General features: G+C 37.3%; 6 protein-coding genes across 16 annotated transcripts in view; 4 read left to right on the top strand and 2 right to left on the bottom strand.

The window, feature by feature from the left end:
- Positions 1-16,075, bottom strand: part of LOC111190412 (zinc finger protein 345) — a 406,705-nt gene extending 390,630 nt beyond the window's left edge. The window contains exon 1 of the mRNA XM_049482435.1: positions 15,991-16,075. The gene's annotated coding sequence lies outside the window, so the exon portion shown is untranslated. The remainder of the gene's footprint in view (positions 1-15,990) is intronic.
- Positions 1-20,779, top strand: part of LOC111190415 (zinc finger protein OZF-like) — a 589,012-nt gene that overhangs the window by 399,676 nt on the left and 168,557 nt on the right. The gene's annotated exons all lie outside the window — the stretch shown is intronic.
- The window catches only part of LOC103025045 (zinc finger protein 501), a 266,885-nt gene that overhangs the window by 77,549 nt on the left and 168,557 nt on the right, over positions 1-20,779 (top strand). The gene's annotated exons all lie outside the window — the stretch shown is intronic.
- The window catches only part of LOC103044584 (zinc finger protein 501), a 234,011-nt gene that overhangs the window by 119,459 nt on the left and 93,773 nt on the right, over positions 1-20,779 (top strand). The gene's annotated exons all lie outside the window — the stretch shown is intronic.
- The window catches only part of LOC111197445 (zinc finger protein 239-like), a 184,162-nt gene continuing 165,227 nt past the window's right edge, over positions 1,845-20,779 (top strand). Inside the window, exon 1 of the mRNA XM_049482395.1 lies at positions 1,845-2,286. The gene's annotated coding sequence lies outside the window, so the exon portion shown is untranslated. The remainder of the gene's footprint in view (positions 2,287-20,779) is intronic.
- Positions 11,387-20,779, bottom strand: part of LOC111188212 (gastrula zinc finger protein XlCGF49.1) — a 232,620-nt gene continuing 223,227 nt past the window's right edge. For 4 of the 6 annotated variants that reach the window (XM_049482440.1, XM_049482441.1, XM_049482438.1 and 1 more), the window contains exon 2: positions 11,387-13,589. In XM_049482440.1, the coding sequence (XP_049338397.1) occupies positions 12,712-13,548 (837 nt within the window). In that variant the 5' untranslated portion in view covers positions 13,549-13,589 and the 3' untranslated portion in view covers positions 11,387-12,711. Of the gene's footprint in view, positions 13,590-15,706; positions 15,998-20,779 lie in introns of those variants that run through there. The other 2 variants (XM_049482439.1, XM_049482437.1) reach the window with 2 other exon arrangements.

Here is a 20,779-nt window from a genome sequence, read left to right as displayed (position 1 = left end):
ACATGAATGGTGAGGAAGCTGAAGGTAAATAAGCAGAAGAGAAACAGCGCCCCCTCCTGAAATATAAGTGCTTTTACATATTTCACAAGTAAAGTTTTAGTACAGTGTTTGGTGGGTTTCTGTCACTGTGGGCTGCAGAGCGCAGTAGTAGAGAGCAGAGTCTGATACTGCAGTTCTAGATATGTTCAGATCCACTTGTTTCTGTTGTTTGTCAGCCTTTGCTGTCAGACGTAGAGTAGAATTAGATGCTCCCTGAGCCTCAGTGAGGAAAATGAGGAATTCTGGTTCTGATCCAGGATACTGACGGTACCACTGCAGGCTGTTTATGTAAGATGCAGTATAATTACAGGAGAGAGTCACATCTGCTCCCTCCAAAACTCGCTTTTCACTAAAAAATGGCTGTATTCCATCAGCAGCACTGATTTCTACAAAACGAGAAACAAACAGATTTTTATTAATAATTTTTTAAATTAACGAGGCTTAATTGAAGTATGTAATTTGTATCTACAATCAGAATTGTTCAGTTTAAACTAAAAAAAATACTGATGGTGAATAAAGAGATGAACTTCTCACCTTCAGTCAGAGTAAAGATGAGCAGAACACAGAGCAGCATCCTGTCTGAAGCTCAGAGACTGAATAAATAGAAGAGTTCCTCTTCAAGGAGCTCAGGTTGATCTGACTCAGACTCTCAGTTCAGTTCAACAGGAGAGCAGAGCGCCACCTCCTGGCAGAGCTGCGTAAAGAGGAGAATAGATTTAATCAGAAGTTTATAAAGATTTATAGGACAGATTTATGGGACCCAGTTTGCATTTGGTTTTATAGTGGGAGATTCCTTAATTAAATCACAGTGTACACAATATCTCACCTATTCTAATGAATGCTGCATTTAACATGGACCTATTGCTGCTGACACAGATGTGCAAATGCACACATATTGTGTAGGCCCTGAAAAGAAGTGCTGCCAATAGAATAGGAGCAGATAAACAGAGGAATACTATAGTATTAAAATGTGGGATTCTCCATTCATCCTGAGCAGGAAAACAGAGAAACGCACTGCAAAAAAGGGACATTTTGGAGACCTGGTTTCAGAGATGGACGAAAAATGTGTTGTTTAGTGGCCTTAGCCAACATGTGTCTGCAGCAATTAATAATGATAACTCCACAACCCAAACTGTTACAGAGGTTAAAAAAGTGTTCAGATTTACAAAAAGGGTTGTTAACACCTGTAGGTGTTTATTTATTGTCTGATTCCATAACACTGGTCTCTATAAATCTGTGTCCAACTCAGCACACAGTTCCATGAGTATTGGCTCCTGAAACCTAAATCGACTCATTAACTCGTCATCATCATTCACAAAAATAAGTTCATGATATCTGAAATTTTCATTTGAATTTTCCAGTGTTTCTATGCACAACATGAAGATTTACATACTTATAACCTTACTTTTAACCTTTACCAAAAGATTACATTAAGTTAATATTATAAAACTAGCTGTAAATTTAGCATTTAAGCTTTCACTCTTTGGTTTTGTCTTAACGAAATTTTATGATACCAAATTTATTCAGTTAGCAATGCGCCTTATTTTCTCAGAAATGTTAATATTTTATCAATCAAATGAACATAATATATAACAGGATAGTGATTCTCAGACACTGGGCATTTTAAACTGTTGAATGCTAAATGCAATGCATTAGATTCAGTGTATACAAAAGTCTGATTTCTGTCTATATTATTTAAGTGTAATTATGTGATCTGGGCTGAAAACTGACTTTAATGGACAGAATGTGTGCTGTGTTTTTAAACAGTTAAAAAATACCAGAAACGAGGTAATCCTCACAGCGCTGCAGGACTTTTATTTTGACAGCTGGTTGCCAGATGTAACGCCATTGGCTCCTGAGGGGTATTAGAGTTCTGCGATGTGATTGGCTTCTCAGCGGAGGTCCGGGGGTCTGCAGCTGGGGGTCTTTGGTTTAGAAACACAGCAGCAGACTGTTGGAGGTTAAGGTGGATTCAGGGCTGTTTATTGTATTGGATCAGATCAAATAACAGAGTTATTGTGATGTATTGATTGGACATGTTCTAATAGTTTCAGCGCTTTGGACAGATGTTTGCTGTGGTTTAAAATGAAGACTGTATTCTCTGTAGGTGAATATGGAAGGGTGGTTAGAGTTTCCCCCGGTCTCCAGTAAAGTGGAGCAGCAGAAGATCCAGCTCTGATCAGCAGCTCCACACCTCTGTACTCAGACTGCTCTGCTGGAGGAACACTATCAGCTCACCTGCTGCAGGTATGGAGATGTTCCACTCTTCACGTTCACACTGCTCTACTCATACCTGTCAAGTTTTAGATTTAAAAATAAGGGATATTTTCCTGCGTCCGCTTAAAGTCGTCCCACCAGCCCAACGAAGGTTCAGTATCTCTTACAAAAAATCTAAAATAACCACATGTGAACCACTTACACATTACAATTAGATTATCAGAATCTGAAATGTTGTGGACATTCCTACATATGTCATTCTTTTAATACAGCCAAATTAAAAACCCTTTTCTAGATATTTAAAAAAAGTTAAGATTTCATGTCTTTTTTGCCTTTAAATGCACTCTTTTATTATTATATATTTTTTATTTATTTAATAGATTTAAAATAGAACAAAGGGTGCACAAATTCTGCAAAATGACTGTAGGTGACCTAAAAATAGTATTATGAGCTTTTACTAAAAGGCAATGGACCACACATATTCCATCAGTAAAAATTAGTCCTAAGTGGCCTACACAATTAATAATTTTTAAATAATACTTTTTTCTTTTGAACACTAACTTACTGATCAGTTCAGTTAATTTCGGTCCTCTCCACATTTCTAGTTAAACTGAGTCACAAGCTGTCATTTTTTTTATTTTAAAAGGTTTAATCTGCGTGTTTTATTTCGGAGACGAGTATTTTTAAGCAGCTATCAGAAAAATCTCATCACAGTTTACATGATTAGCCTACCGTTACCTTTCTTTTAGAAAAATCGCTGTATATCCAGATATGTTGTAACATCAGCTGCTCCGACTAGCTGCCTGAACTCACAGCGATGGGGGGCTTCCCCACGCTGACCCTCCTTTGCAAGCTGATTGGCTGTTTCTCCTGAAAGGCGGGACTTTCTCCTTGAACCGGCTCCACGATTGGTTAAGAGACACAGAGCGGTCAGTGCCCTGTCTCCTCAATAATATATATTTTTTAATCTTAATATAATACGGGAAATTTACGGGAAAATACTAATACGGGAGGACGGCGGGAAAGAGGAGTAAAATACGGTAGTTTCCCGGCCAAAACGGGAGACTTGACAGGTATGGCTCTACTGCATGTGTACATAAAGTATATCTTTATGATCCATTATAAAACTATGTGTAAAATAGATCATGTGTTATTCAGCATGCAGATGTAGTGAGTGTAGAAACATTCATGTATGCAGATGTTCCACAGTGTGTGAATTAATGTGTAGTTATTGGTGGGAGTTCATTTTAGAGTAAATGGAGTTCTTCCTGAGAGCTGGTTAGTGTGGGTGGTGGTTGCTGGTCATAGTTGGTAGATTAAGAGTTGGTGGGGGGTTAAGGGTTGTTAGGGAAATGTTTAAGTTTAGTGAGGATACATTTAACTTAATGATGTATATCACAGTTTCCTAGACCTGAAGAACACTGATATACAGCTGATGTTCTACTGCTCTCCTAGAAAAGGATTAAGGTTCAGAAGCGTATATTGCATATTCATTTCCATATTATAAAATCTCCACTGCGTTTGTCGCTTGTAACCAAATTGCTGCTACAGCTCATGTACTCCCATAGGAAATGAATGGTCATCTGTTGCCTGACAGAGTGAACGCAGGGTAAGATCAAGCCTCAGGTCCTGCAAAAATTGTCTGAAAAACTTCAGATCTTCTGATCACTAACATGGTTGTGATTGAATTTGGGCTATAGATTAAGAGGTCAAGAGGAGCATGCTCAGCGTTCGCCCTTTCTCCCTCGTTGGAGTTATTTGGGAGGTTGTGTGAGTGAGCTCAGTTAAGACATGGCGGTTGCACTGGTAAAGAAATATTCACCATGTGGTGCATAAGAGTCTCTGTTCGCTTTATTCTATAAGCTATAAAGTGATGTAACTCATGCTTGTAGCAGCTGGAACACAGACATGTACACAGGAACACAATTTGCATATTATTAAGGAACATGTTGACTGTTCGAATTGTCAACTGTTTCCATTTTCCAACACTAAACTAGGATTTGACATTTTAAACTGACATTAGGTTTCTTTTTTCTGTGTTTCTTCCAGAACTGAATGCTGTTCTGTTCCAAGTCTCTACTGATCTCAGTGTCAACTTTCCTAACTGGATAAAGTTTCACTGCACGAATATGTTCAGGTGTTAAGCTGCTGATCAGAGAGGAGAACATGGCATCCAGAGAAATCTCCATTACTCAGCAAACACCCTCTTCTACACCTCGCACACAAACGCAGGAAAGTACAGACAAAGAGAAAACTCACCACTGCTCAGACTGTGGGAAGAGCTTTACTAAACAGTGTCATCTCCAGAGACACCAGCGCATTCACACTGGAGAGAAACCATTTCACTGCACTGAGTGTGGGAAAAGTTTTAATAATCAGAGTAATCTCCAACAACACCAACGTATTCACACTGGAGAGAAACTGTTTCACTGCTCAGAGTGTGGGAGGAGTTTTAATAAACGGAGTACTCTTCAACAACACCAGCTCATTCACACTGGAGAGAAACCATATCCCTGCTCAGACTGTGGGAAGAGTTTTAATAAGCAGAGTAATCTCAGAAAACACCAGCTCATTCACTCTGGACATAAACCATATTACTGCTCAGAGTGTTCTACGAGTTTCAGGCATTTACAATCAGTCAAGAAACACAAGTGTATTAAGAGCAGTCTTGCACATGGGCAGTGACACACCTAAAATCATTCCAGATCCCAGAGAGCATATGTAGAGGAAAAATTTGCTTAACAGTCTCTGAAGCATACCGTATTTTTTGCACTATTGGGTGCACCGGATTATAAGACACATTATGCGACACTAGTAAGAAATAGGGGCGTCACCATGTTTTCTTCCTAATTCAGCAGGTCTTGCTGCTGGGTGGCTAAGCTAAATCAAGCTACGGTTAGCAGCTAATGCCACCCAATAGCGCTACACTAAGGAACCCTGAGTGTTCCGATAAGTCAGAGCGATATTAACTAATGGTTTGTCTCACGTAGCATGTTTTAACACGGTAAACATGCAGGCAACAGGCCGATAATACTCGCCTCTGAACGTCAAAATAGCTAGCGCTCTTTTGGTTAGCGGCTAATGCTAATACAGCTTCAGCCTCAAGTCTTGGTGCTGGAGAACTTAACTGAAACTCCTGTATAATGCTGCACTTCAGCAGAGTGGCTTTACTGCTCCTTAATGCCTGACCGGTAAAAATTATACATAAGGTGCACTGGATTATAAAGCGCACTGACCATTTTTAAAATTACAATTTTTTTTAGACCTGCATTATAGTACTAAAAATACGGTATTCATAAAAAAATATATATATAGTTATTATTTAATACAGTTATTATATGTTAAGTCCAGCTTTCAGCCCCTACATTAAGTATATCCTTCCAGTACAGACCCTGAAGTAGATGAGCTCCGCTCTGTCTGTAGGGCTCCATTCATAAAAGATAAAGTGAATAATCAAGAAATCAACAATAAGGGGTTGTTTACTTTCTATTTTACACAAACAATTGCAGTGTCATTATCATCCAGGTATCATGTGTTGGTATCTCATAATGATTTCATCATCTCATTATGATTTGATGGGCAAAGTTGCAGAAGAAAGCTTGTTTTCCAGGCAGGAATATACAGTGATATGAAAATGTTTGGGAACCCTTGATAATTTTCATGATTTCTCTTTATAAATCATTGGTTGTTCGGATCAGTAATTTTAGTTAAATATATATTATAGCAGATGAACACAGTGATATTTGAGAAATGAAGTGAAGTTATTAGGATTTACAGAAAGTGTGTAATAATTATTTAAACAGTTAGGCAGGTGCATACATTTGGGCACCCTTGTGGTTTGAATACCTTTAGCACTAATGACTGAAACACAAAATTTGTTTGGTAAGCTTATTGACCCATGACCTACAAACACATGTATTTAACTATGAGACAGGGTTAAGGTGACAATTGAAGTTTTTCTTCTCTTTGCATCTTCTCTGAAGAGTGGCAACATGGAAGTCTCAAAACAACTCTCAAATGACCTGAAAACAAAGATTATTAAATGATTTACTCATTTCTTTCTGTTGAAAAGTAAAAGTTGTTCTAAAAACATATTGTTTTGGGCTCATTAGTAAAACTACATTATACATTATCTACATTATTCAACAGCTTTCTATGATCTCTGTACTGTTATGTGTGCCAACTGCTGTTTGTTGACTGTGTTAAGTTTTGGGTTGAATAGCATGCTGTATTATTGTATCAATGTGTTGAAGTCTATTTGTGTGTTGTATTTATTGTATTTTTATTCAACTTCCAATAAACCATTAAAAGAGATTCACTGGGCTTCCTCTTCAGTGTGGTGATTGGAGGTTTTTAAGCACACAGTGGACTGAAATTCCACCAGAACCATGGAGCAACAGAACGCTAAACTAAAAGTACAACAAGTCTTAAATTGTACAACAAGTGGTTGTCAAATTGTCAAAATTCTCTAAATGTTCCCTTGAAATATTAAAACTTTATTCCATAATAAACTACATTAAACTGCCTGTTTGAAGGAGGTTCGCAGTTTTCCAGTCTTGTTCGTAACAAGCTAGCCAATTTTATTTTCTTACTTTTCCTCAAATATTACAAGTTTCCTGTCAAAATAGTTCAATAATGTATTATATAATATGACTTTATTCTCAACATATTACAACAAAGAAAAGAGAGGTTCTCTACTTTATAAACTTTTAGACCAATGTTGATGTGTCATTACAAACACTGTTTTCAACTTAGGAACATCAAAATAAAAAATCAAGGTACAATTTCCAAAATTTAATCATGACTTATAATATCTCCTATTGTTTTTCTTAGTAACGGGAGCCCCTTAGTGTGAATAATCCTTTGTTTAAGACAGCTGCTTAAATTAATTAAGCATTTATTTCTTTAACATATTTAAACATTTGTTTTTCAATTCTAGTGTCAAATTAGTCTTAAAAAATTTTTAATTATACTTTAAAGGGTATAATGGCATTTTGCTACTATATTAGCTATCATTATATCAGTGGCATTAAAAATTGTTATAAATAAAATTATTATTGCAAAAAATACATTGTGCAAACAAAAATAGCTACCATGATTTATCTACATGTATATGAGACCTACTAGACTATAGTGTTGTCACGATCCGGAAATGAGGACTTTCTATACAATATACCTGCCTAAATATACCGATAGTAATACGATACCTTAGTAAAAAAAAATAGAATTTCAGGAAAAGTAATGAAATAACAGATAATTGAACTTCTTTTCAATTCTTTTTTTTTAATAAACAAAACACACTAACAATGTGATATTTATTTAGTCTGTTTATCTGTTGAGCACAACCTTACAGCAGGAAAACAATTTTAACTTAATGAATCAAAATAAATAACTTTCATTATATTATTTCACAGCAGCTGAGTTATTAAACATCTCTGCACAAAAATAAATGATTCTCTGTTGCAGCAGCTGAGCTTTATGGCCAAGTTATGAGAAAAAAAAAAAAAGTCCTCTTTTTTCTTGCTAATTTTCTGGACTATGGAGGCCCACTCCCGCCACCTAAATAAATAAAAATAATCCAGCACATATTATTAATTATTTTTAAGTAAACTGATATCTCAATATTTTGAGATTCTATCTCATTATTTTGAGATAGTGTATTTGCTTTTGGGGGAAAATACGTTTTTTTTCTCCAGGGAAGCTACCGTACTGTGGTGTGTAGAGAACCACTAGGGGGAGCTGAGTGGGTGAAGAGAGAATAAGTAGAGAGGGGGAGAGTAAGAGAGCAGTGCCTGTGGGGAGTGAACTTTTGTTCTGCTGTATCAGTAAAGAGTGATATTGTGTGATTCCTCTAAAGCAGGGGTGTCCAAACTACGGCCCGCGGGTCATTTGCGGCCCGTTTCCTTTTTTGGAGCGGCCCGCGAGGTATTTTAGAAATAGAATGAAAGTTGGCCCGCTGTTAAGCAGGAGGGAGAAAGACTGTGGATAGCAACCTACTCATTTAAATAACCCCGCCCCTGAGGGCTGCCTCGCGGTCACAGGCTGCAGAGCGGGGCGGAGCGGAGCTGACGGTCTGTTATTGGCCCCGCCCATAACCAGCCCTTTTACAATAACCACACCTTTTTTGAATAGAGCTGAATAACGTTTTAAAAACCGAATTTTGTGGGGAAATTAAAATTTGACAATATAAGCAGAGGTTACACTAGCTGTTGCATTTAAATAATGAAGGTAGAATTACAGTATATTAGAAAAAAACGTGATTGAAAGTTGTCTGTTTTGCCATTGAAACCTATGGGGATGGGTGGAGTTACACAGCTTTCTGCAGCCGAACAGCAGGGGGCGCCCGACCTGTGGTGGCTTCACTTTTGAGAGACGATGCTCTGTCCAGCTATATACAGTCTATGACGCTAGGTGTCAGAAACAGGCAAAAGTGTCCAAACGCGATGAGGGTACGCATTTCTTGCGCAGAAAAACGGGGCAAAAGGGTCTAAAAGCGGAGAGGGTGCGCATTTCTAGCGCAGGAAAACAGGGCAAAGAGTCTAAAAGCGGAGAGGGTGCGCATTTCTAGCGCAGGAAAACGGGCCAAAGAGTCTAAAAGTTGCCGTAATTAAGGAGTTTAATATTAAGAGACATCATGGAATTAAACATCAATTTGAAAAATCTTAGTTTACACAACACTGTCAAAGATAAAGATAGTAAGTCAAGTAAAATGGTGCGTAAATGAAATAATCAGGAAAAAAGTATTATTTAAAGTGGTATATTTCATTATTTGTTTTATTACGGAGTGTAGCCCCTGACTTCAAATATATTTCTCCTTCTGGCCCCCAACAAAAAAAGTTTGGACACCCCTGCTCTAAAGGCACCAAAATTTCATGATTTGTGAATCCATGTCTGAAGTAGTCCTCAATAATATGATCCATTTTGCGTCTTTGTCTCACCTGCTTCTGTCTCTGTACAGTCTACTATAGTATTTCAAAATAATGACTTACTATCTCAAAATAATGACTTACTATCTCAAAATAATGACATAGTGTTTCAAGATAATGACTTACTATCTCAAAATAATGACGTAGTATTTCAAAATAAGGACTTATTATCTCAAAATAATGACATAGTATTTCAAAATAAGGACTTATTATCTCAAAATAATGACATAGTATTTCAAAATAATGACTTAATATCTTAAAATAATGACAGTATTTCAAAATAATGACTTACTATCTCAAAATAATGACATAGTAAGTCATTATTTTGAAACACTATGTTATTATTTTGAGATAGTAAGTCATTATTATGAGATATTAAGATATCTCAAAATAAAGGCTTACTTTCTCAAAATATTGAGTTAGCAATTAATTACTTAATAATATTTAAAAAATGTGCAGGATATTTTTTAGGTGGCTGGAGTGGGCTTCCATACAGACAGTTCTTTTGCCACCTCAAGATAATGCCTATTATTATTAATATAAATCTGCAGGTCTGTCAGAAAGATGCTTTGCAAAGCTGGAGGGGTTACCTCCATCGGTCTGTTCAGGTTTAAAGCATGGTTTGCAGACTGGTTTGGTTGCCCTGACTGTCAGTTGTGTATGCAGAATAATTCCATACTTCGTTTCATGTGTGTAGTTTTTCTACAAGCTGACGACAGTGCGCAAAATTGTTAGTATTAGCAGCTATGCTACATGTTCTCTTCTGACTGAGAGAGGAGGCATGGGCTGGAGTGCTGCACACTGCCCCCTGTTGCACTTTTTGGAAATATCGCTCTTTTTTTATAACGCTCATTTGTTTAGCACCGGTAATAAATAAATGGGGTATTGTTCTGTTTTTAATGACAAAGTATGGAGATATTTTTTAGTCGGTATATCGTGCAACACTACTAGACTACTGATTCATTTTACCATGCTATGATTTAAGCTGTTTGTTAAAGTAAGGCTGAACTGATAATGCAGATGCCAACCACGTCTTGTCTATAGCAAAAAATATTTTCAGTCAAACTTACTCATGAAATTACCTTAAGTTATAACCTAAACAATACAGTTATCAAATATGTGGTTTATGTGAATAACTAGAAATACAATTAATTTCCCATGTGTTAATTAAACAATCAAACCCTGATAAACTCTCTAATGAAATACGCGTATATTATAGAGATTGAAACAGCACTGAAATGGTGATGGGGACTGGGAATATAAATATTTATTTTGTGCATTTCAATTTTTACTTAGTGATGTGTAGAACCACCCTCAATTCCAAAACAGCAATAACCCTGACACTAGCTCAAACTCTCATGTATTAAAATGCTGCCTAATTACTCTAGAGCAGTGGTGTCCAAACTTTTTTTGTTGGTGGCCAGAAGGAGAAATATATTTGAAGTCATGGGCCACAGACTCTGTAATAAAACAAATAATGAAATAGACCACTTTAAATAATACTTTTTTCCTGATTATTTCATTTACACACCATTTTACCTGACTTACTATCTCTATACAGTGTTGTGTAAACTAAGATTTTTCAAACTGATGTTTTATTTCATGATGTCTCTTAATATTAAACTCCTTAATTACGCTTTTAGACTAGAAATGCGCACTCTCTCCGCTTTTAGACTCTTTGTCCCGTTTTTCTGTGCTAGAAATGCGCACTCTCTCCGCTTTTAGACTCTTTGTCCCGTTTTTCTGTGCTAGAAATGTGCACCCTCTCCGCTTTTAGACCCTTTTGCCCTGTTTTTCTGCGCTAGAAATGCGCACCCTCTCCGCTTTTAGACTCTTTGGCCCGTTTCTGACACCTAGCGTTCAAACTTTGAATCTCACATTATAAAAACCTGCTTAACAGTGGGCCAACTTTCATTCTATTTCTAAAATACCTCGCGGGCTGCTCCAAAAGTTTGGACACCCCTGCTCTAGAGAATAAGGATGTATTTTAAAAGCCAAATATGAGCATGTGTCTCAGCTGTTTTTGTGATGTACAGGCTTGATTTTGGCTTAAGTTACCTTGTTAAACTAAGAAATCCTTATTTATGAAATACCCCCAGGAGTGCCAAAATGCTTATATATGATAAATATGGCTTTGTTGAATTGAAAGAATTACTGAATGAGTTTGATGCATGTTGTTGCAGGTATCCAAACAATATAAACAATGTAGGTAGCATTATACTTTAATTTTGATCATAGAAGAGTAGATGGTACAATACAGTAGCATGACCAGGGTAGGCGTAACCAAGAGAAACCCTTCTTCCATTTGCAAAAATTATTTAAACAAGGTGAATCAGAAATAACCGTAAAACAAGCAGAAATTCTCTTTTAAAATGGAGCCCAACTGGTAGGACCCTTGTATTAGAGACCCAGATGTCCCACACACACAAACACACACAGGACATCATGCATGTCAGACAACAACAGAATGAAGAGCGCTGTTTAATTGTATGTGTACATGTCCTGCACTCAGCACAAAGAACGTGGATCATTCGAGGCTGCTTTGAGCCCCCCACCCCCCACCCCCCCCTAAAAAGTGCTGGTAATGAGCAACAATGGAGCACATAAAAATGCATCACAAAGGTAAAAGTATTAAATTTAGTAAAAATATGTAGTGCAGTAAAAGTGTAAGTAGGAGAAAATAATAATACTCCATTAGAGTACAGATAAATCATTTTAGTATGTCAATACCGTTGTGAAGTAGTTCTACTTTGTTACTATACATCTCTGCACATAATGACTATGCAAACCTTTGATTCACAACTGTTAATAAACAAGATTATATGCATAACATCACTAGTACCATCATTACTTGACTTGATCATGTGGTGGTCATTTTCCAGGAATTTCAGGATACCATCCATCAGTTTGTAAAATATTACCATTTTGTACCCTGTAGGAGCTCTGCTGAACAGTGTCTGGGTTTGGATGATATTAAAGGGGCACTAAAACCCCTGATTTTAGCTGACTCCACCCTCAGCCCTGGGTGATGTATGGGTTTAGAGGCAGGGCAGGAGGGAGAGCTGATTGGCTATGCTGCAGCAGCGTGCCCCTGACAGCTTAAGATCCAGATGGTTGGACGTCAGCAGGGGGGCGATATTATTGATTGACTGATCTGCATATTGTGATGTGTCTGCATACCAAAGTACAGGGACACATCATCCATGCCTATAGCACAGTTGAACCTGAGAGGGCGCTGCAGCTTTTTTATTTAATTAATAAATAAAAAAGTAAAAGCAATAAAAAAGTTTTTTAAAGTTTAGGAAATGTTTATACAAATTTTAAGCAGGACTGGTATGTTTCATTACTTCAAAGGAACACATTTTAGCCATGGTTTAAGGTTTAGTGGCTCTTAAAATAAATGTATGAACTGTACGCTGGAATTTTTGGCTTTTTGAACATGCTTCAGAAATCATTTAAATCTTTTTTTTTGGTACCCATATTTTGGAATATGGAATGGGATCTTAAATGGTTTAAGTTGTGTCGCTGCTTATGTCTTCTTAATGCAGCAGTGTCTCTTTAATGTATGTGGACGTCTGAAGCTCTTCTCACACTCTGAGCAGTAATACGGTTTCTCTCCTGTGTGAATGAGCTGGTGTCGCTGTAAACAACTCTGTTGCTTAAAACTCTTCCAGCATTCTGGGCAGTGATATGGTTTGTCTCCAGTGTGAATGCGCTGGTGTCGGTGGAAAGTACTCTGATGATTAAAATTCATTCCACAGTCTGAGCAGTAATACGGTTTCTCTCCAGTGTGAATACGCTGGTGTGTTTTAAGATGAATCTGTTGACTAAAACTCCTCCCACAGTCTGAGCAGTGAAACGGTTTCTCTCCAGTGTGAATGCGCTGGTGTGCTATCAGACTACTCTGTTGTTTAAAGCTCTTTCCACAGTCTGTGCAGTGATACGGTTTGTCTCCAGTGTGAATGCGCTGGTGTCGCTGGAAGCTACTTTTGTGATTAAAATTCATCCCACATTCTAAGCAGTGAAATCGTTTCTCTCCAGTGTGAATGCGCTGGTGTGTTTTGAGATTGCTCTGTTGAGTAAAACTCTTTCCACAATCTGAACAGTAAAACGGTTTCCCTCCAGTGTGAATGCGCTGGTGTGCTTTGAGATTACTCTGTTGAGAAAAGCTCTTCCCACAGTCTGAGCAGTGATACGGTTTCTCTCCAGTGTGAATGTGCTGATGCCGCTGGAGATGGCTCTGTTGAGTAAAACACTTTCCACAGTCTGAGCAGTGGTGAGTTTTCTCCCCAGTACTTTTCTGCATTTGCATGTATGGTGTAGTAGAGGGTGTTTGCAGAGTACTGAAGATTTCTCTGGATGCCATGTTTGAGCGAGAGAAAACTTAAAACAGGACCCCATTCATTTCTGGAAAAACACAGAAAAAAAACATGAGCAACATTTATGATATGCAAATTTAGAGGTTCACTAAATTTAAAGATAGTGTTCACATGCACTCAGTTAATTCAGCTCCTAGCATGACACTAATATGTTAATAACAGAGGCTAGCCAAACTACAGACATTATACTTAGTAATTTCATCTGAAAACATCATGCTGGCATAAAAGTAAGCAATTTTTTGAAAAATCTTTCGAAATCTAACAAAAATTGCAAAGGAGCTGTTTTACTGCTATTCTCCTGATAAAAACTATCATGCTAAACAACTCTTTAGGTACAACCTAATGCTCTGGTATTTCGAATTATAACACTATATGTTCCCTTAAGGTGTAACACAATTTGTAACACAGGTGTTGAATAGATTTTGGGGGTGCTATATCAAATGAACTCTATATCTACTTTTTGGAATGCTGTCTTTTCTAGGAATAGTATTAACCAGTACTCCAGAGTATTGTTGATCTCTGGAGTTCATTATTGCAGTGACTAAATATTTTTTCATTAGCATGGCATCCAGAAATCATCAGGCAAAAACCATCAGTGTTTTGCAGTCACTGGTTGGAGCAGTGGTGCTCTCATAAATAGCAGCTCCACCGGCAGAGGCTTTTCTCCACTATTTACACCAAGCGGGCATCCAGAGGGTGAATAGCGCTTCACCAGTGGGTTAACCACAACTAGACACACATAAACGGCTGTGTATTGCCTTTATCTTGGCAGTATATATCACAATACAGGGGTTCCGATTCAATACACTGCACATATCATGAAACTGTAAGCAAAGAAATACAGTGGTATGAAAATTTTAGGCACCCCAGATCATTTTCATGAAAGGAAACAAAAACTGCAATACAGCATAAGAACTGTATTTCATCTGTGAAACATGGTGGTGGTAATATCATGGTTTAGGCTGTTCTGCAGCATCTGGGCCAAAATGGCTTGCAATCACTGATGGAACTATGAATTCTGAATTATATCAGAAAATTTTAAAGGAAAATATCAGGATATCTATGCATGAACTGAATCTCTACAGCAAGACAGTGACCCCAAGTCATTCTACCAAAGAGTGAATAAAAAAGAATAAAGTTAATGCACTGAAATTGCTGACACAACCTCCTGACCTTAATAAAAAATGTTGTGGAAGGACCTGAAGCAGTTATTGTGATGAAACCTACAAACATCCCAGAGTTTAAGATGTTTTGTATTAAGCAATGGGCTAATATTCCTAAAATCTAAAATTCTCAAATTATCAGACTATTTTATTCTGTGTGTGAGTAAATTTTTAGTTGAACAATATAAATATCTTGTACCTCTCTGTTCAGCACATGCACCCACAATCATAATTTATGATTAGTAATGTGAAGCACGCTATTTTAACATTTTGAACCGATTATAAATTAAAGCATTGAAGTTTTAGCCACCTCTATACAAACACTGGAAATCTCCAGAACTGTTAACTGAACTGTCAGAATCCTGAATTGTGCTCACACTTTACACCAACTCCCCACCTACCAGCTTTCACCCCCTCCACCATCTCTTAATCTACCAGCAAATAGCAGCCCCCACCCACACTAACCAGCTCTCAGGAAGAACTCCACCAATAACTGCACATTAATTCACACACTGTGGAACATCTGCATCTATGAATGTTTCTACACTCACTGCATCTACATGCTGAATATCACATGACCTATTTTACACATTGTTTTATAATGGATCATAAAAAATGCTTTAAGTACAGAAACAGACCTTAGCCTGGAGAAATGTGACCATAAAGGAGATATCTCTACAGTTAGCATGAAGAAGTTTATAAACAATAGCAGCACAATTTAATACTTTAACACCAGACAAGAGAATTATTCCCCCAATAAATCACCACTCAGGGTTTATAAGTAGCCCCTAAATCTCCTGTTCATCTTAAATAAAGCAGAATGAAAGTGTTGATCAGAGATAACTAGGAGAAGATGATCCTCCAGCTCCTGGATGAAGCTGCTTGTGTGTGATGTTAAATGCTGCTCCTTCTGAATGTGTTTCTGTGTGTCTAAGAGTAAATGTAGAGCAGTGTGAAGGTGAAGAGTGGAACATCTCCATACCTGCAGCAGGTGAGCTGATGGTGTTCCTCCAGCAGAGCAGTCTGAGTACAGAGGTGTGGAGCTGCTGATCAGAGCTGGATCTTCTGCTGCTCCACTTTACTGGAGACCGGGGGAAACTCTAACCACCCTTCCATATTCTACAGAGAATACAGTCTTCATTTTAAACCACAGCAAACATCTGTCCAAAGCGCTAAAACTATTAGAACATGTCCAATCAATACATCACAATGACTCTGTTACTTGATCTGATCCAATACAATAAACAGCCCTGAATCCACCTTAACCTCCAACAGTCTGCTGCTGTGTTTCTGGAGCTCCGCTGAGTAGCCAATCACATCGCAGAACAACATCCGGCAACCTGCTGTCACAATAAAAGTCTTGTAGAGCTGGGAGGCTTACCTCGTTTCACTGTTACCTGTAACTGTTTAAAAACGCAGCACAGTTCCTGTCCATCAAATATTATTGATGGACAAATCTTATTTTATAATATAAAATATATATAATATAATAATGTATAATTTTTACTATTTCAATTTTACTAAAGGCATTTTTAAACAGGGAGTAATGACTTGTGTTATAAGCTATTTAGACATTAAACACTAAAACTATACTGCTGGTTAAAATGAAAATATATAATTAAATATTTGCAGAAATGTGAGGGCTGTACTCATTGATACAAATATTCCTTAATGCCTCACACACACACACAGCAAATGTTAGCAAGCCCTGCTAACATAATAAATGTGGTAACATCAAATTTTATGAGAACAGGGCTAAAGAGAGAAAGCTAAAATGGTAACTTAAGTTTTAAACTAGCAAGGTTTTCAGCTAAATTTAGGGCCGTTGTATTATTTTTGGTCAGCAGTGTTTTTTGCTTTGGAACTCTCCCATGGAGACCATTTTCACCCAGTCACTTTCTTATTATTGAATCATAAACACTGACCCTAACTGAGGCGATGAGTTGTTTATGCCCTTTTGGAATAATTTTGGTTGGCCGGCCACTACTGAAAAGGTTTTACCAATGTTTCTTGTTTTTTCCATTTGTGAATAATAACTCTCACTGTGGTCTACATGAGTCCCAAAGCCTTAGAAATGACTTAGTAACCTTTTCCAGACTAAAAAAAATAATTACTTTGTTTTCTCATCTATTTTCGAATTTCTTCAGATTCATAAATTCACATTCATAATGAGGTGCTTTTTGAGATCTTTTAGCTGCTTCATGTGGTCAAACAGGTTGTATTTTAGTGATTTCTTAATTCTACAGGTAATCAGGCCCAGTTGTGGAGAGTGAAATTGAAAGCAGCTTTGCATAAAATATGATAAATCACAGATAATTTATGTAGGGGCTAACACTTTTTCACAAAGGGCTAAATTGGTATGAATAGCTTTTTCCATTAATAAATCAAATAATCATTTAACAGGATCTTTTATATTTTAATGTATGTTATATTTGTCTGATATTAAAATTTGTTTGATAATCTGAAAAATGTAAGTATGCCAAAAATGAAAAAAAAGAAGAAGAAAGAAATCTGTAGGGGACAAGCACTTTTTCACACCACTGTAGGTGCCACAAGCAGCATCTTGATTTTTGGTTAAATTATCTATTTCTGTCTGAACGCAAAATATTCAGACAGACTCCAGTAGTGGTTGTTATTTATTTATTTATTTAATTATATATATTTTTTGGTTAATTTGTACCATCAGTTATTCCTTTTAGCCACCCTCACATGCAAGCCAGTTGTAAACAGAGCTTGTTGTTTCATTACCTGATGTAACTTTACTCCAGTCTGAGCTTTTGAACTCTGTATCTTCTTCCAAACGATTGTTGGCATCTTTGTAGCTGTAGAGATACAAGTCTCTTTTAAATCTTGGTGGTTTTAATTATGTAGCTTTTTATATTTGATTTTACTTAAATTGCTTCAGTTATTTAATTTTTAAGATGCAGCCTGGAGGTGGAGTGGGGTTGGGGTAACAGGAACAAAAAGAGTCTATTATTACCACCTGTAAAACCACATTCAGTCATTTCTGAGAGAGTGTAATAACAGATAGTGTGGTTTGATATTACTTTGATCTGCTTGTGTTCAAAGTAAACAGAAGGTGTGTGAGTTTTTGTAAAGCTTCTCAGAGACTTTGTATCACTGTGCGCCTACTCTGAGCACAGTAGTAGAGAGCTGTATCTGCCAGCCTTACTGTAACAGTGAGATCAGTGGATGAGCTAGTTGTAGTTGACTGAAATCTGCTGTCTGCGTTGTTGCTACCACTATACTTCCGAGCTCCTCTATACAGTAAATACTGTAGAGCTCTGTTAGGATACTGTCTGTACCAGTAGAGCCCGACATATTCACTACTGGTTTCATAAAAGCAATTCAGTGTAACGGATTCTCCCTCTGTTTTAGAAACTTCAGTCTCTTGATCATCTGGTCCAATTTGATCAGCAGTAAACACATCTGAAAGAAAAGCAGTATTAACAATTATGAAAAGTATGAAAATTAAATGTGCTAAATATTGTTGCACACATCTTGACAGTGAGTACCCGATGTGGTAATGATGATGATGAGGAGGATGTTCTTCATTGTGAATATGATCAGATGGAATCAGTAGTGTGTTTAAGCTCTCAGTGCTCTAATGCTGATCTGTGTGTTAGTGTGAATCTCTCTGAAGTGAGAGCAGTTACAGGAAACTACAACAGGAAACTCCTGCTCTGAGGAGCTGCTCCACTCTGCTCTCTGTCTTTGTAGAAGATCAGAGCATTAATAAATGAACCACAAACACAAAAACTGTTCAACATTTTACTATTATTAGTAAGTCATAAATACAGTGAATTGAATTGACAAACAAAGAAAATACGTATTTACCAAAAAGGATGTCACAGTGTTCCTTTGTGTGTTTGTAGATGTTAATTCAGCGGTGAATATTTAGCTCTGCATACAGTATATAAATAGTTTAATGCAAAAATGTAGGCACCCCTTGCCATAATCTGTGATCTGCATATTCTGTTTTAGTGATTTACATCTTGTACTGCATCCTCTGTATTTTTGCTCATAATGTTTCTGTAAGAATAGGTGTCTCTGACATATACACACCCTCCTCCTAAAGGCTGTTACTGATCTGTTCAAAAAAGACAAGTGAGGATTTTTGTGGAGATTATTGAGGATGTTCTGCCATCAGCAGTGAAGGTCTTCTTTTCCTACAAAAAGTATTTTTTTTTAAAGGGGTTCTTTTCCCCCCCACTTTTCTCCTCAGTTTAGCTATGCTAATAATCCCACCCACTTAGCTGCACTTCCCCTATCACAAGTGATGCCAAGTCAAGTAATAACGTACAAATACTTTGTTACCTTACTTTTTACCTAAATTTTGTTTATCTTTACTTTACTAGAGTAATTATTTTGTATTTATTTTAGTTAAATTTTACTTCTACTTACTTACTAAGTTTCCACACAGTTAACTGTACTTTCCTTTCCTTACATGAAACAAAAATCTTATTACTCCCATTTCATACATAGTCACATAGTAAGAAGCGTCTGTGTTCCATCAAGTATATCTGTGCAGTGGGAGGCCACAACACTGAATGTTTTAAACACAATGTTTTCAATTAGATGTACAGAGCAGATGTCCATGTAGTAAAGGGATTCCCTGTGTGTGTGTGTGTGTGTGTGTGTGTGTGTGTGCGTGTGTGTCTGTGAGTCACGATAACCTCAGCTTGCCTTAGCAAAACATTAAGGCCCTATCAGGTTACGCAGTGTGTCACTGTGCATTGGTCAACAATACAGCGCACTTTGCACAAGAAGAAGCTGTATTGGAGAGGGATGCGAAAGAAGCCATTTCTGCAAGCACGCCACAAACAGAGTCGCCTGAGGTGTGCCTGAGATGTGCTTTTGCATACCTCAGGCGACTCTGTTTCTGGCGTGCTTTCACATCACTCTCCCATAAAGCTTCTCCTTGTGCAAAGTGCGCTGTATTGTTGACCGATGCACAGTGACACCATCTGCAGCAAGATGATGCTGCAGCTCTTTGGAGGTGGTCTGTGGATTGTCCTTGACTGTTCTCACCATTCTTCTTCTCTGCCTTTCTGATATTTTTCTTGGCCTGCCACTTCTGGGCTTAACAAGAACTGTCCCTGTGGTCTTCCATTTCCTTACTATGTTCCTCACAGTGGAAACTGACAGGTTAAATCTCTGAGACAACTTTTTGTATCCTTCCCCTGAACAACTATGTTGAACAATCTTTGTTTTAGATAATTTGAGAGTTGTTTTAATGAGCCCATGATGCCACTCTTCAGAGGAGATTCAAATAGGAGAACAACTTGCAATTGGCCACCTTAAATACCTTTTCTCATGATTGGATACACCTGGCTATGAAGTTCAAAGCTTAGGTTGAGGTTACCAAACCAAATGTGCTTCAGTAAGTCAGTAAAAAGTAGTTAGGAGTATTAAAATCAATAAAATGATAAGGGTGCCCATACTTTTGCACCAGTCAAATTTTGGTTTAATGCATGTTGCACATTTTCTGTTAGTACAATAAACCTCATTTCAATCCTGAAATATTACTGTGTCCATCAGTTATTAGATATATCAAACTGAAATGGAACTAAAAATGATTTAGATTAATGGGATGCCCAAACCTTTTCATATGACTGTATGTATATATATATACAACCCCTGGCAAAAAGTATGGAATCACCAGTCTTGGATGAGCACTCCTTCAGACATTTTATTCTGTAAAACAAACTCTGATCAAAAACATGATACAAAAATAAGGTCATTCCAAAGTGCAACTTGTTGGCTTTCAGGAACACTCAAAGAAATGAAGAAAAAACATTGTGGAAGTCAGTGAATGTTACTTGTATTGACCAACCACAGGGAAAAAAATATGGAATCACTCAATTCTGAGGAAAAAAGTATGGAATCACTCAAATTGAAGGTAGAAAATAAGGACACACCCAGTCAATTTCCTTTCCCTAAATGGACACCTGCCTCAGATTAGATCTGCTCGTTAGTCTGCAGTTAAAAACACCTGCAGTCATGACACCTTGGAGGGCTGCTGGACGAATTAGAGTGGCAAGAACCATGGCTC

This window comes from Astyanax mexicanus, chromosome 8 (genome assembly GCF_023375975.1).
Source record: "Astyanax mexicanus isolate ESR-SI-001 chromosome 8, AstMex3_surface, whole genome shotgun sequence".
Taxonomy (NCBI): Eukaryota; Metazoa; Chordata; class Actinopteri; order Characiformes; family Acestrorhamphidae; genus Astyanax; species Astyanax mexicanus.
The sequence above is the reverse complement of the archived record's forward strand: the minus strand, read 5'-3'. Positions and strand labels throughout refer to the sequence as shown.